At 45.6% G+C, this 16,335-nt stretch overlaps 5 protein-coding genes across 5 annotated transcripts; 3 read left to right on the top strand and 2 right to left on the bottom strand.

Moving 5' to 3' along the window:
* Positions 1 to 1,597: 1,597 nt before the first annotated feature.
* On the top strand, positions 1,598 to 3,239 carry N7533_000415 (sugar porter family MFS transporter; the record flags this gene model as incomplete). Its single annotated transcript, XM_057097065.1, has 2 exons — positions 1,598 to 1,805; positions 1,879 to 3,239. 2 exons carry the CDS (start codon positions 1,598 to 1,600, stop codon positions 3,237 to 3,239), a joined length of 1,569 nt encoding a protein of 522 aa, XP_056965558.1.
* Positions 3,240 to 3,857: 618 nt separating this feature from the next.
* On the top strand, positions 3,858 to 5,083 carry N7533_000414 (isopenicillin N synthase family dioxygenase; the record flags this gene model as incomplete). The annotated part of the gene is made up of 5 exons (XM_057097064.1): positions 3,858 to 3,894; positions 3,965 to 4,150; positions 4,216 to 4,590; positions 4,649 to 4,823; positions 4,873 to 5,083. The coding sequence occupies 5 exons, from the start codon at positions 3,858 to 3,860 to the stop codon at positions 5,081 to 5,083; spliced, it is 984 nt and encodes a 327-aa protein (XP_056965557.1).
* A 129-nt stretch (positions 5,084 to 5,212) lies between these two features.
* On the bottom strand, positions 5,213 to 6,529 carry N7533_000413 (fungal specific transcription factor domain-containing protein; the record flags this gene model as incomplete). The annotated part of the gene is made up of 3 exons (XM_057097063.1): positions 5,213 to 5,701; positions 5,885 to 6,129; positions 6,169 to 6,529. The coding sequence occupies 3 exons, from the start codon at positions 6,527 to 6,529 to the stop codon at positions 5,213 to 5,215; spliced, it is 1,095 nt and encodes a 364-aa protein (XP_056965556.1).
* Positions 6,530 to 9,912: 3,383 nt separating this feature from the next.
* N7533_000412 (CVNH domain-containing protein) lies at positions 9,913 to 10,467 on the bottom strand (the record flags this gene model as incomplete). The annotated part of the gene is made up of 3 exons (XM_057097062.1): positions 9,913 to 10,079; positions 10,114 to 10,196; positions 10,250 to 10,467. 3 exons carry the CDS (start codon positions 10,465 to 10,467, stop codon positions 9,913 to 9,915), a joined length of 468 nt encoding a protein of 155 aa, XP_056965555.1.
* A 2,548-nt stretch (positions 10,468 to 13,015) lies between these two features.
* N7533_000411 (sugar porter family MFS transporter) lies at positions 13,016 to 14,923 on the top strand (the record flags this gene model as incomplete). The annotated part of the gene is made up of 7 exons (XM_057097061.1): positions 13,016 to 13,139; positions 13,193 to 13,246; positions 13,305 to 13,540; positions 13,598 to 13,715; positions 13,771 to 13,861; positions 13,922 to 14,207; positions 14,264 to 14,923. The coding sequence occupies 7 exons, from the start codon at positions 13,016 to 13,018 to the stop codon at positions 14,921 to 14,923; spliced, it is 1,569 nt and encodes a 522-aa protein (XP_056965554.1).
* Between the last annotated feature and the right edge of the window lie 1,412 nt (positions 14,924 to 16,335).

The raw sequence follows: 16,335 nt of genomic DNA, 5'->3' as shown, positions 1-16,335 counted from the left end.
GCGCTAATCGACTGCGACCGTGCGAGTCGAGGCGAGGCTCAAGCGCGGTCGTTATGGGGGACGGACTCGAGAATGATACATGCATGTGCAAATTGACACAAACAGCGGCTATTTGAAAGATGCTGTCGAGATCAATCATAAATGAATGAATTATTTCAGACCCCACTGAGACAGTTGCCTTCCCTTTGTACGAATTGGGATCTGGGGCCCCACAATCTGTTTCTCTTCTTGACTTTCGGTGGCGAATTGTGACATGAGTCTCTTTGCCACAATGAGATGGACTGTGGAATGGAAAAAAGGGAAAAACTCCCATAGAATCTCACTAGGCGGGATCTGAGATCTGAGGTCCAAATATATCTGTGATCGAGACAAAGTTGCGATCGCAACTCAAAATGGCACGGCCCCAATACTGTCTGTCACATTGACCGCTAGCTTCTCGGCATTCAATGATTCGTCCCTCCGAACTCCGTACTCCGTAAATACATAGGGGTCATCCAAGACAAAGATTCTGAGAATTATACCTAAATTTTCTCTTCTGCAGCAGACTAGGGAAGTTAATATCTCACGAGTTGAGGAGAATCGTTGAGATGTGACTCGATTCTAGCTCCTGAGGCTCGGCCAACGCCCCCTACCGCCGATACCGCTACTCGCAAACCTCCGGCACTTGTGATACTTTGCACTAAACACGTGGATGGCGGCAGGGATATGACCTTTCCAAGAACTATAGGAAAACCTAGTTTGACAACTGCCGCCTTAACGACACTTCTCGTTAGGTAAGAGTGGTATTGCCAACGAGAATCGAGATGCATTCTCAATTTATTATGGCAAGAAGAGCGGCTGAACACGCTAAAGGGGATCCGGGACTGCGACCGGAACTGAAACGGTAAGACGGGAGTTTTTACAGGCTCGTGCAGCGGAGGCCATGACATCAAATAGGGACCGCGTGGAGTTGATAACTACTAAAGCATACATACTACATGCGTGATCATCGTTTCCACCCATGTGCTTCGTACAAAAAAAGACAATCGATCTTCTGACCCCGGATTTCATTCGTCTTCCACTTTTTCCCATTCTCCTCCCTTCTCCATCCGATCTCTTACTCAAAAGTCTCGGCGTAGACCCATCGGGACCATAGACCAAGCCCCTAATGCACCCCAACACCTATTCCGGAAATTACAGAGCAACACGAGCAGCACAAGAAGCCACTACCCCGGACTATACCCCGTATACCAACCTCTTTTGAGGCCGGGATGGGGCGACCCGGGGGCATTGTAAAGGCATTCTTGTAACATTCTACCGAGGTCGGTCGCATCCCGCCGCCTCCACAATTGGAATTGTGGGGAAAAATGCACCAAGTCGGCACTGTCGTCGATCACCGGGGACCGGCGAGCACCGAAACTGCAACCCTCGTACTTAGTGTTGAGTTCGCGCAGCACTCTAGCGCTTTCTATAGCACGATCCAGCCTTCTATATCATCATATCCATATGATATAACAGAAGTGTTCGGCAACTGTGATCTATTTCGAATCATCCATCCCCCACACTCACACCATCTTCACATCTCCAATCGATCCGCTTGCCGCATTTCATCGCCATCATGGGGAAACCATTCATGGGCTTCCGGGGCAATGGCCTCCTCAGAGCCGCAGTGTGGCTTGTTGTATTCCCGACATTTACTTGCTACGGTTATAATATGAGTGTGGCTGGTGGTCTCTTGACACTGGACGCGTTCAATCGCCAATTCCCACAGATGGACACAATCAACACTACGGGCGCTACTCAACAGGAAAATTCGACTATTCAAGGTTCGTGAACAGCTCTATACATGACATCATATAATTTAAATGGTGATCATCCCTAACAGATCATGTTTACTAGGCACGGTTATTGCACTCTACACTGTCGGTGGTATCTTCGGCGCACTTTCTTGCGTTTATCTGGGCGATCTTCTTGGACGACGAAAGGTCATCTTCTTCACTAATTTTATCACCATCATCGGCGCGGTTCTTATGGCATCGGCCTTCCAATTCGCTCATTTCATCGTTGCTCGACTCATTCTCGGCCTGGGTATCGGTGGCTATGTTGCGACCGTTCCTGTCTGGCAATCCGAAATTTCCCCTGCACACAAACGAGGCTCGAATGTCGTAACAGATGGTATCTTTGTTGGTGCCGGTGTGACGCTTGCCTTGTGGATCGACTTCGGCCTTTTCTTCGTTGAAGACAGCTCTGTCTCATGGCGGTTCCCATTTGCCTTCCAGATTGTTCTATCTACTATGGCTATGGTCAGCATCGTCTTCCTCCCCGAATCACCTCGTTGGCTCCTTAAGGTTGGCCGCCGTGACGAAGCCCGCCAGGTTCTTGCGGCCTTGATGGATCTTGACGAAGATGCGCCCGCTGTCGAAGAGAGCATTAATTCTATCGAGACAGCTCTCCTTGTCTGCGGCTCCTCTTCTTGGAAGGACATGTTTACAAATGGCAAGCAGCGTCTTTTCCACCGAACCTATCTTGCCGCGACCGGTCAAATGTTCCAGCAGATGTGCGGTGTTAATCTGATCACCTACTACGCTACCACCATTTTCCAACAATATCTCAGCATGGACCCCGTCCGTGCTCGTATCCTCGCTGCTGCTATGGGTTTGATGCAGCCTTTCGGTGGTTACCTTGCATACTTTACCATCGATCGCCTTGGCCGCCGACCACTGATGCTCTACAGTGCTGGTGCCATGTCCGTCTGCATGGCTCTTCTGGCTGGCTGCACCTCGGATGGTGCGAAGAACAACACTGGTGCCCTCGTTGTGGCTGTCATTGCTCTATATTGCTTCCAGTTTATTTTCACCGTCGGCTACTCCGGTTTGACCTTCCTCTACGCCGCCGAGATGGCACCTCTTCAGATTCGCGCGACCGTCAGTGCTGTGGCGACTGCCACCGTCTGGGTCTTCAACTTCCTGCTGGCAGAAGTTACCCCGGTCGGTTTTGCTACCATCGGAAGCCGTTACTACATTGTGTTCGCCGTTTTTAACGCGGCAATTGTGCCCTCTGTCTACTTTTTCTTCCCCGAGACCAAGGGTCGCTCCCTCGAGGAGATCGATGAGATCTTCGCGCAGTCAAATAGCATCTTTGACCCCCCGCGTGTCGCCCGTCGCATGCTTAGAATGCAGACCACCGAGGCCATTGGTTCTGAGAGCGGCGAAAATGGTAGCTCTAATGAAGATGAAGCCAAGCCTGAGCTCAAGGCATAAGCTACGAGATATGATATTTTGATCGAACTGGGTTCGAACACTCACTATGAGTGACTTTTTCATTTGTTTTTGGATATTGGATGGTTATGGATTTAACCAAAGGTTATTCGGCAATGGCACATTCCCAGGGCACAGGCCACTCGGGAACAAGCCGGGCTAGACCGAGACTGCACACTGAGAAGTAGTGAATGAACTGTACATAGGACGCATTGCGAAAGATCTAGGAGCATACAATACCCAACAGAGATCTATTTTGGATACTTAATTCTTTTATGTACTATTTTCCCAATCAAATATCGTAATTGCCGTTGCTTCCTATCTATCTCATGGGGCGAAGTGCCACGGTGGGTCTGGTTATCGACGGACATGATAATTAGATAATGCGTTGACACAGCTGGATTTTAAGATCCACTTCAAAATGCGTGTCAAGCCTCGGCCGCGGGCCGGAAAGAAAACCACCCTTAAGATATCTGAGGCTATAGATCCGCGGCCGAGAAATCAAGAAAGAGTTATGTATCTCAACTATATAATTGGCATAGTTTAAACTGATGTTCTAATCATTAACATAACAAAAATCCTTTGGTATCTGCAAAGTAAGGTAAACAGCCTTGTTACAATATGCCATCTGAAGAACCGCCAATTATTGACTTCAGCCGTAAGTCTAGGCGGATAATCTATCTTCCTTATTTATATGAATACACACTAACAATGAATGGAATGGGCAGCATTCTATGGTTCCGATGATTCAAAAAAAGCGGCGCTTGTAGAGAAAATTCGAGAAGCTTGCGAACGCTTCGGGTTCTTTCAGCTGATCAACCATGAGGTCCCGTCGACTCTTCAACAACAAGTGATCAAACAAAGCAAAGAGCTTTTTGAGCTACCTCTAGAAATAAAGGAAAAGTACGGGAAAGGTAAAGTCTTGAATTATCCATTCTCAAAGCCCATTTTTAAGTTCTAATTTACAAAATTCCAAAAGACGTTGGAGGGTACAATAGAGGATATGAATGCCTACGATCCCAAAATTTTGAGAAAAAAGGAAAGGGAGATCTGAAAGAGGGATTTTACATGGGGAAGAATCTTCCTCTCGACGATCAATATGTAATTGAAAAACGATTCGGCCAGGGGCCCAACAAATATCCCGCGGAACTCCGCGACCCGAAGGAGTTCCAGCGTGTGATGGAGAGATATCACGAAATGATGACTGCACTAGCAGTAAATCTTCTCCAGGTCTTGGCATGCACGTTGAACCTAAACACGAACTTTTTTGATGATTTCTGCGAGCATCCGGTGGCCGCTCTTCGGCTTTTGCACTACCCGCCGCAAGACCCAGCCGCAACCGAGGTAGAGAAGGGCATGTCACCATGCTTGAAACCTTCCAAATTTTTGATTTTGGCTAATTCAATCTATAGGCATTGGCGCTCACACGGACTTTGGCGCCATAACAATACTTCTTCAAGATCAGACAGGTGGTCTGCAGGTTTGGAATAACCTTTCCTCGGAGTGGGTGGACGTGACTCCGATTCCCGGGGCTTACGTAGTGAATTTGGGAAATATGATGATGCGCTGGACAAATGATCGCTATTTGTCAAACTTGCACCGGGTGATTAACAAGGGGGGGTGATGAACGCTTTAGTGTTCCATTCTTCTTCTCCGGGAACCCGAACTATACGGTCGAGTGTTTGCCTAGTTGCGTCGATCCACAGATGGGAGGCAAATACCCCCCGGTCATGGTGCATGACTGGATGAGCGGACGCTTTGCGGATACCTACGGATCCTCGAAGGACGAGGCATTCGGAGACCTCCGGCAAGATGTTGTTGCTGGAATAGATGCCAATAGAGTTTAATGGAGTGCCTCTATGTGGGGATGGTGATCATACGAAATGAGCGGCTGAGACAATTGTAGATCATTTCTATTCTACTCTGAACCGAAATGAGTTATTTTCAATAGGAAGACGAAAGAATTCCTTTTTTTTTCACATGTCAAATACACTGAAGATGTCCTCCCATGCCATGTTATCTCCCAGGAGAAGGTCTGACATCTGCGAAAGATATGGATCAGCTGAAAATTCTATAGCCACATTGGGCTCCGAGTCCTGATCATGATCTTCTACTCGAGATATAATATCTTTCAATGAGAACTGTTTCCGAGTACCTGCCTTGATGGCTTGCTCAGTATCCAGTAAACTTTCAATGAGCCCGACGCCTCTTTTCGCAATGGTGCTTTTGCTTTGGTTGACTTGCAAAAATTGCAAGCTCCGCAAAGCCAAATCTCGAATTTCATGCGTTTCAAAAATTTGCCCATGCTCGTCCTTTGAGAATATCAGCTCAAATAACAGCCAAACCGCTGCCGTCAAGACCTGTGCATTAACAGTCCACAGATTGCTAACAGTATATTTGTCGGGGGTTTCGGGCAGCGACAGAAAGTCCATAAGGCAGCGACGCATGAGTGGGAGGCAAGAAACCTGAATTCGAGAGTTTCGTGTTAGATTGAATGCGATATTGAATTTATCTTGACATACTTTAGTATATGCAAACCATGGGTCTTTCAAGCTCAATATTTGAAAATGGCGATGAATACAATAGAACTAGAAGTCCGCATTCAGCATCTGACTATAATCAATTGGAATTTGATATCATTGATATACCTTGTGTGCGATCGAGATAGATAGTACACACTTTTGCTGAACGATCATGATGTTTGTCGTGGTTTCACCATCATGATCTTCTTTGAGTCTGTAAAAGTCCGGCATTCCACCAACTAGTTGTTTAAGCTCTCGGTCAGCCTGGAGAACTTCCGAGTAAAGATTTCGTAGAACATCGATATTATGACCACTCCCTGACTTTGTTCGCTGGCAAATTCTGTCTTGTAGTTTCCAAATTATCACCGACCCTAAAGAGCAAAAGATATTAGCCATGTGCTCAGAAATACCTTTTTTGACAATACCTTTGTTGAGAACAGACGTATAGCTCCCTTGTGTATAGTTTTCTTCGCTCTGTTCAACAATTTCTGTTGCCAACCCCAGTTTGAAAACATCCTTATCGAAATTCCTGGGCATCTCGGTGTCGAATTGTGAAGGGTGGATGTTATAGGTGTTGTTAAATGGAATTTGTAGCCAGTCTTGTCGCACTAAAAACCACCAAGCTCTCTTAGAGACTTCACGATCAATTAAAAGCTTCTCTCTGATATCCGAGTCATCGCATTTGAAAATATGGGAGGGAGTTTCGGACCCGAGACGATGAATACCGAGGCATTGTGCAATTCGACTGGCGCTCGCAAGTAAAACGGACATTCTATCAGACTGGCCAGAATTGTGCCCAATGTAAATGAGGAGGCAGATGGCCTGGACGCTGTATATACTATGATTTTTCATGAAATCCACAGAATTGAGACTATCTATAGTCTTTTGGTAGCATAGCAGCGATAGCTCAACTAAAGAGAATTTTAACGGACTGTTTTCTCGCTACTTGATCCAGATTATTGACTTACCGCCGGAGGAGATTTCGAAGTCTTGAAGTTTTGAAGGATGAGTGTGATACAGAGTGACCTGTTACTTTGTTAATAAGGCTGCTTGGCTATCAAAAAAACATTGAAGACGCACGGAGAGCATAGAATAATATAGAGAAAGCCACGATCCCCTATCCGACGTGTTGGAAACATCAAATATCTCCTTGCACTGCGCACGAAACGTAGGCATGTGAACGACATTGTGAATCCAAGCGATATACTCTTCATGATAAGTCATCAACTTTTGAACTTGTGCTTCTGTAAACAGCAGATCAATCTCTTGGGATGCATATATGCCCTTGCTTTCCGGTTTTGAATTACCAAAATCTGCTGTATCCAGAACTTGCTGACGGCTAAATGCCAGAAATTCTAGCGTAACAGCAACATCTTGAGAGACCGTATCCAATATCTTGTGTCGCTTCTGAGAACACGTGGGATGGCGTTTACTCTCTGTAGAGGCTTCGGGTGTCACCGATAGTGGGACTGGCCGTGAAATGTTGGAAGCATCACCATAGCGTGGATAATCAATTTCACTAGGCGTGTGCCCCTCGCTCGAGACAGGCTGCGTCTCTGAGGTTAAATTCTCTGGTTGGTTTATTGAATCACCATTTCCCCTGCGTCTATCACTAACACGTTGGCGAAGTCGACATTTTGATTCAATTCCTCTCTCAATACAAGAAAAGCAAGGGATATTTTTCGAGCATCGTAGCTTTCTCCTAGTGCATTCTGTACACGAATAGGAAGGGCGCGGTCGCCTGGTCGGAGATTTCGGCATTCGCGGGCCAGTGGGGGATCTCATTCTGCTTTCCGTCCCAAAAAAGACCAAGGATTGTGAGTTATGGGTTTTCTATATCCGGTCTAGAACATAAGTGAGGGGACTTCGTCAAAATCCACAGTAACGGCGTCCTCCGAGATGCGGGGATACCCCAGGCTGATAGGAAAGTGGCTTATCACCTACTAACGTAATCAAACGCCGAACGGGCGCATCAACCAATACTATGATGGGCAAATTGATGGGCTCCATTTTGAGTGAATAAATTAAGGTTGCATTCACCTGGAGATAATTGCATGTGTGCGAGAGCTATGATCTCGGTTTTGGAAGATGTTTGAGTAGTTGAACCACCTCAGGATGCTTCGTGATGCATTCGTGAAGTTTTCGTGCGTATAAAAAAGGTTGGAGCTTGAAATTAGAGGTCACATTTAACTATGTACCTAGGTACCTACAGTTCCGAGTTTCCCTACCCTACTTCTTTTGCATCTACTGCATATTGGGACGTAGTAGATAGCCCCGATTCAATGAAATTTTAGCCATGTCCAAATCACTGATTACCAGCCTCCCATTCACATCTACTGTCATCGAGGTAGATCATATTTGGTACCTTGTATGCCAGTCAAAACGGGTGACCGGATGATTATGACGTTCATCGCCGTGTCAATGTTTCTTGGTATCTCCTAGTAGAGACCACAATCCTCCAATTGACGACTCATCTGCTACATTCTGACAATCTATCAAATTAATACAATCATGATTACGAATATACCATAACAATATTTTTAAATCAAATGGCGAGATTTAATCTAGTAACTAGAATGGTGATTGTTTGGCTAGTAATTGTGCTGTGAATATCCGAGGTGACCAAATCGATTTTTGCTCAGATTTCAGTAAATAAATGCCAGATTATGCTAGAAGTTCAAGTTGAAATACCGAGTATAGTAGTAGGCATATATCTCGAGGTCCGAGACTTCAAGTTACCAGGGTCTGAGTGTGGATTCCGATATCTAATAGGTAGTAGTAGCGGTCGCATGATCACATATTTTTGCCCGCAACGAACAACTGGTACAATTGAAACCAGCTAGGCAAAGAGAATATATCGAGTGATTGATTTAGTCAGTTTGAATATAAAATTTTCACTGACAGCATTCCTTGTCGTTCTCGGCTTCGTGCTCGGGCTGTGGCTTCGGACTAACAAAAACGCGGACCTCGGGAGCCGAAAACCTGCTTGTTCGAAATTGCTTTTTTTTCGAGCAATTTTTGCCCCTTATTTTATGGGGATACCCATGAATCGCCACAGAATCAGTCGGGCCAGATAGGCTAGTTGACGAAAAGCAGTCAGAGCTAAAACATGACTGCAGATGACCTTCTGGCGACGCTCCGCCAGGTGATCAAGTAAATGCACCCACCCATGCCCACATCGTGCATTCTGACTGGATGTTAGAGAACCCCACGCAGCTATACACCGATTAAACCTATCTCGAATTGCATTCTGCCTGCCTCCCCGAGCGAGCGATCCTTCGCTATATACCCTTGGAATTTCACGCTACGCGGAGTTATATCTGGGTCTAGAAGAAGCATGGCTCTCGTGCATTGGCGATCCTGCGGATTGGATCTGCGAGTGGTCGGAGGAAGTCCCTCAAGACCCCTCGATTCTCAGTGACAAGGAACGAGTCCGAGACCTCCTACGCCTCCTTTACATTCCGGAATTGCCCCGAACAAGGCCCCTCGAGGCCGATCTTTGCCTGTTACGATCAGCGGGTCTCTGCGATCAACTGTTGATTCAATCACAACACCTTGGGGGCGAAATAAGAAATGATTTATATCAACGAATTATGGGAAAGCCGCACATCCTTGTTGCTTATATCTGGGTGCTGTACTCGGCTATTCTCTTCGGTGGACGCGAAATTTGTACTCAACTGTTGAAAGCCGGGCCGGAATTCTGGGGTTTGTCAGTAGCAGATTTTGCCTCTGAGCGAACACCATCCCCTTTATCATTTTGGAATATAGATGATAATATGGCTGTGAGAGCCAAGCTCCGCGACCGCATACTCAAAGCCGACCATTTATTGACGTCTCAAGAGAGACAAGATGTTTTGCTTGAGTCGAAAGAAATATTTCGCAAGTTCGAATCCATAACCACTAGTCTAGATGAAGATACAACCAAATTTAATGTCTAATTTCATAGCTTTTGAAAAGTCTATGCTAACTTCTACATAAATTCTCCCATTTAGAGGAAAAGACAGGCATAGGGCTTGTTGGCGAAATGCGAAAGATTTTCGAAATTTCTTAAATACTAATCGTTAAAACGTTGTAAAATTCTTCCATAAGTGGATAAAATGATATATTCGTAAAAGAGCGTGTTCACATAAAGTTCAATACTAGCTGTCATTCCCTCACCTCTTCCCTGCTTCTAGATGAGCTTTGTTCTCCTTCGTATTCCAATCCCGTAGATTATATTGGCTCCTAGCAGCCAAGCTCGCCATGGTTGTTGCTGATGCATTTGTCTTTTGATAGTCAGCCAAAGAGTCATGATAGCTCATATTGCATAAGAAAAGACTTACTCAAATCAATGTGGGCCGGAGCGTATGGGTGACCCTCCTTAACATTGCGGCACATGCATTCCAACTCAGTGTGCCCTCGAAGACTACAGTTGATACAAGAGGCGGTAAAGTCACCACTTGTTCCCATATTAGTTTTTTGCATGCCCAATTTCCCTCGTTTTGAACTCACTTCTTTCCGCACTTGAGATCTCCTTTACCGTTCTTGAGACAACGGTTTAGATCGAGTGTACTAGTCCGGTATTGACCATGCTCATTTTCACGGCAGTCCGCACGAATTTGGGTTCCCCGCCCTTCGATATTTTGACAAGTGTCTGCAAACTTGGAGGCACCGGAAACCGCAACGGTCAAGAGAGGGAGAAGAGCAAGACATTTCATGAAGAACTGCATACTGGCGAGATGTGTTGAAGATTGATGGTCAGTAAACGGATAATTTTTGCAATACCTTTCAATTTAGAGGACCTCCAGGGCTCCATATTTATATTTCTTGAGCGCGATGAAAAACAGGTAGCTTTCTTGCTCAGCTGCCAGCTGCCGATGACATAGACTTGATGCGTGCCATGGCAAGGGATTTCTGAGGTCTAGTTTCTCCTTGCTTGAAATCATTCGTCTACCCAAGAGTATCTGACAATCACCATCAGGACTCTTAGATCATCCTGCATCATGATACAGTGCTTTATGGATATTGACATTGAACTCCATGGATACAAGACGGGAATGATTTTGCTACTAAGTATGATGTTTTGTGAATAAAACAAGAGCCAACATGACTCGTGCAATCCCTCGTCATATTTCGGTTTCAACCCTCAAAGGTTTTTAAATATGGGAAAGTATATGCCGCAATAGGATTGCCAATGTTTGGATACTGCACGGATTGACCGTGACGAAAGATCTGAATACACAGGCTATGACCGCTTGACTGTACTTAATTACCTCAAACTGGATCACTGCAAGTCAGCTTTTTCTTTTTATCGTCCACTACATCAAACCCCGATAGGAAGAGGGCGGTGAGATTGAGGTAGTACTGGATCGACTGTACGTTAGTGTCGATCCACAACCTGCAAGGGGCACTGATCATAATTCCTACGGGCGGGAAAATAACCAATGTGTTGTTCTTATTACCTCATGTTTGAAACGGGCCCAATAAGAAGTGGTCTCATCGCATGGGATGGGCTAAGCGAAGTGACTTTTAATCGCCTACATCGTGGAAGGCTTGCATCGAGCGCGTGCAGCAGCCAAAACTCTGCAAAGATCCCACATGACAATGACAGCAGGAGATAAATCTGTCTTGCCATGTTTTCCATTGCATTTTGCCGATTCTGAGTAACCCTTGATGTAGAATAGTAAGGGGTCTTGTCTTTGGCCATGTGATGTCAAAGCTCCTACTAGGCAAGCAATTCGATCGAGCCCATACTCCGTAGTGGAAGTCAACTGCCCAGGTGCTAGTATCGGAGGGCTGCCCCAGGGTGCGGGCATGAGGGGAATGGACAGTATATAGGTATAAATTCAGAATATCAAATATCCACCGGCAGCTTCAAGGTCATTTTCGTTGGACAAGTTCATTCTCAGTACCAATTACCGCATTCTCTCGCCTCTACCTAGAGCATTCGTCCTTCTTTCCCATGATCTTGACCGGAAGAAATGTCTCTGGAAAAATCCATGGATGTCTCACTTATCATAGGCAAGGGAGAAGAATGAGGGACCTCCATACTCCATACAGGTAAAGATAGTAGTACTTGATTCAGTCAAGTTTGGACTGCGGGGTGGTTGGTAGCCGATCATCCGATCGTAGGTGTCCCCCAGCCCCGAAGAAAAGGGATCCAAAAGCGAAAGGGGCGCCAACTTATGTGAGATCCTAGCTCTACCAATGAATTCTCCCTTTGAAGAAACCAAAGCTCAAAGGAAGTCGCTTCATTTTAGATTTAATTCACGGAGCAGCTAAAATAGGCTGATTTCAAAAAAGCATTGGCAAAACGCTTAGGGTTAGGAAACTGAAAAATTGGATTTTTGTACCTCCAAGCCAGGATTTTTGCCATCCCTGTCGCAGCCAAGAATGTATCCTTAGATAAAAAGCCCTAGCTGTCACCGGCTCCCCTGAGTCGTGGAGAATCTGGGGAAGCCTAACTTCTTGTGGGGCAACTAGTCACTAGCGTCAAAGTGGTACGAGGTGCCATTTGCAAGCTTGATGTTTTAAACCAATAGTGAGGCTGGCAACTTGCGCCGACCGGGGTTAGGGCCATCTTCCCGTCTGGCCAAGGACTATTCTCCGGCTCAAAGCCAATCGCTTCAAATGCCCACCTGAATCCTGGAATCTTGGTCAATTCTGTGAGATCCTCCTTTCGCCTTCAGGAGGCTCGACCCCACGAACACCAAAGCGACCCTCGGAATGCCTTCTTGTGGAAGATATGGCCGTTCCATTTAGCCTAAAGCATTCCCGATTTTATCTTCGGAGCCCGTGTCCGTTTCTACAGGTCTGCTTTTGGCGAGGGAGTGAAAGCTTAGTGAAGCCTTCTTTGGCTTATCTTCCATTGCCCAAAGCCCAACCTCGCGAACGGGATTCTGAGAAGGCAATAACTGGGGTTGATCCTATTTTGCCACTGGATATTAGGCGCAATGACCTGGCTGTTGGACGAGGCAATGGCAAGATCGAAAATAGCACAATCTTACTCTGGGTCTGATTTGCTTATACACCTCGGCTGATCCCCCGCTTCAAGAAACCACGCGACCGGGATGGCATAGAATGAACCGGACCGTCTTTATCCTATTTTGCCGCGGGGTGATAGACAGAATTGGCTGACCATCGATCGAGAGACCCTTGATTCTTAAATACTTTCCCTTTGCCGGCAAGGTTGGTAGCTGTGGATCTCGCGTACATCTTTCAACCCTACACCGGAACACATTTCAATTTTGATAGATCCAGCTACAAGGCGGAAACACTATGGGGAAAGATACCTTCGAGCTGGGCGGTCAGCAATGGCCCAAAGTGACCTGGTGGAAAATGAAGGGCATGCGCTTTGTTTACCTTACTTTGTGGGCCGCAATGATCACGTCTGCAACCAATGGTCTGTCTGCCTTCGATATTCGTGTTTTAACCTCACTGACAGAGTACTTCTAGGATACGATGGCTCTCTTATGAATGGTCTAGAAGCTATGGATTCCTGGAATGAATGTTAGGCGATACTCGATACTTCTGACTATGCACATTTGATAGCTAACAACAAATTCAGCCTACAATCACCCAACTGGATCGACTCTTGGTCTTCTTGCCGCTTCTATGTCGATTGGCTCAATGCTTTCAATCCCCGTTGTGCCCTATGTCGCAGATATCATGGGCCGTCGAGCCGGTGTTGTGGTTGGCTGTATCATCATGCTTTTTGGCGTTGCGATGGTTTCCATTGGCTACAAAATTGCCTTATTTGTGGTCGGTCGCATAATTCTTGGATTCGGTCTTGGTATTGCCCAGGTGAGGGTTCTATGTTCCACTACATATCCGATCACAGAGAACTGACTTGAAATATAGGAATGCTCACCTCTCCTGGTCACTGAGCTGGTGCATCCCCAGCACCGAGCTATCTACAGTACTATTTACAACTCGCTTTGGTATGTGGGTAGTTTGATTGGTGCATGCGTTGCATTGGGTATGTCTTTTTATCATTTTCTGTTTCATATAAAATTTAGCTTACATTTGTCAAGGCACAAATCATATCCACGGGAGTGCCTGGTCGTGGCGTGTTCCATGCCTTCTACAAGGAATCCCTTCTATCTGTCAACTGGTTTTCATCTGGTAAGAAAGGAAAAGAAGGCGATGCATAAAATATTGTCTAACATGCTGGTCGGACTTTAGGACTGTCCCCGAATCTCCTAGATGGCTGATTTCCAAAGGAAGACTCGAACAGGCCAAGAAAGTTCTGGCATATGTCCACGCGCAAGGTGACGAGGATGATGCTCTTGTCAATGTGGAGTTTGATGAGATTCAACAGACTATTCAACTGGAGAAACAGTTCGAGGGTAACAGTTGGGCCGAGTTTTGGTCAACACCGGGCAATCGCCATCGTTCGATTATTCTCATTTCGATCGGCTTTTTCTCCCAGTGGTCTGGCAATGGAATTGTCTCATACTTCCTACCTCAGGTACATCCATCCAAGCCGAACATGATTTACTAGTTAAGGAATTCTAACAACGATAGGTCTTGAAACTCATCGGGATCACCAACAGCAATACAGTCCTCACTATCAACCTCATTCTCAGCGCAGTTAATGTTGTTTCCGCGACCGGTATCTGCTTCTGGGTCGATTACTTCGGACGACGCAAACTTTTCCTCACATCCAGTGTCAGCATGTTGCTATGCTACGTCGCAATGACCATCGCGCTTGCAAGGTTCTCCATCGAGAGTAACGATGCTTCTGCGCGTACCGTGCTCGTCTTTATTTTCCTTTACTACATTGCCTACAACATCGGATTCAGCGGTATGCTGGTTTCCTACTCGTCTGAGATTCTGCCTTATCGCCTTCGTGCCAAGGGCCTGACAATCATGTTCTTCTGTGTCGATTTGAGTCTTTGGTTCAACCAATACGTGAACCCTATCGCCTTGGAGAGCATTGAGTGGAAGTACTATATTGTTTACTGTGTCTTCCTGGTCTTTGAGATCTTTGTCGTCTGGAAGTACTACATCGAGACAAAGGAGATTCCACTGGAAGAAATTGTGAAGAAGTTCGATGGAGATCGAGCGATTCTTGGCGGAGCCGTTGCAACAGAGAAGGTTAATCAGCTTGTTGCGGATAACGTAGGGAACGTGGGTGGGGATAGCGAGAAGGCAATCACGACGCAGGTCGAGCTTCGTGCTTAGGGTCTACTAGTTGAGGTTGAAAGGACCTAGATTTTTTAACATTGAGAGTTATATGAAAGTTTAATGCGAAAAGGAGTCTCAGAAGGACAATTGAGGAAGTTACTAGTATAACGGTCCGAGTCATTTCTAACCTTGAAGTTCAATCCAATTAAGTATAGACACAGATGTGAATGTCCAGGTGCCCAGGTGGACAACATGGAACATGGCAAGGTCATCCTCGCTTAGTGAATTGAATAACATAGGAGGCAGTCTCAAACTTATGGATAAACACAACTATACGTGCGTCGTGCTTATTCAGCCATGAATGTGTAGGGTGTAAAAAAGACCGCTATTTCAGAAACTCTTTGAGAATTTAGTTGGGATTTTTTGCATATTCTATAACTAAGAAGAAAGGTAATTTACAATTTTCGTCGTTGAGAGAGATGGTTGAGACGAGCTAAAATTCATTGAACTGAAGCCAGAATTCTAACTCCTCGCAAAACAAGTTTTCGAAACAGCGATCGCGAGATCCTTGACATCCATTCGAGCATTTGTACTAATATAAACGTCATTTATTGAAGTATCTGGGTGCGCTCATTTGAAAAAACATAATGAACTCTGTTGTAGAATTCGGGCTACCAGTTCTGTTCATCAGTAGGACATTGTGTCCAACCAAAGTGAGTGTTTGAAAATCTGCAAACAAACTAGCAAAAAACCAGGGTTCTTCAAATACAAACTTAATCGCGTGGCCGCCAAACTTCAACTTGCTGAAAACAGAGAAAATTTATACCAACTGCCTGGTACTAAGCTACAGACTCGACGTTTGCGGAAATTCCTCACCAGAGCTAGCAGGATAACCATGAACTGTGGGGTATTATCATGAGAAGCTTTGCTAGTTACCTTCCGGGAGGTGGAAGTGGCGCATTAAGCCGCGTGGGACAATCCCGTTAAAACTAAGTTTTGACCTCAATCAATTTCCATTTCCGTTCATCGAGGACCCCATCACCCAGGCCAAATTCGCAAGACCTCGAATAAATGGCGATATCTTCATGCAAAAGCGCTTTCATCAATTTAACATCACTCCAATAATCTCATATTATCAAGCAGGACTTAATAAAGTATTGGTGGTAGTTTCACTTGTTTGGCGGAGTGGCGAGATATGAGCTCAAGACTTCCCATGGGAAACATAACCGTGGAAATACCCCGATCATGAGGCCTCCCCACACAAACCCATGCGAGGACCGTGGTCTAACAGACCCACATAAATATTGTAATGATGCTTTATTCCAGGTTCAAAATAAACGTTCAGACAATATCGCACCAATTTACAGTATAAAGTCAAGGTCATTTCCGTCGTCTTTATACTTATCTTGTTCATCTTCAACCACGCCAATATAATCTGGAATGGTATAAGAAGTCTTTCTAATCCCTCT

This window comes from Penicillium manginii (genome assembly GCF_028828005.1).
Source record: "Penicillium manginii strain IBT 31320 chromosome Unknown utg000001l:1.0-3466041.0:1.0-3467806.0, whole genome shotgun sequence".
In the NCBI taxonomy this organism is placed as follows: Eukaryota; Fungi; Ascomycota; class Eurotiomycetes; order Eurotiales; family Aspergillaceae; genus Penicillium; species Penicillium manginii.
Note: the sequence above shows the minus strand (reverse complement) of the source record. Positions and strands in the feature narration are given on the sequence as shown.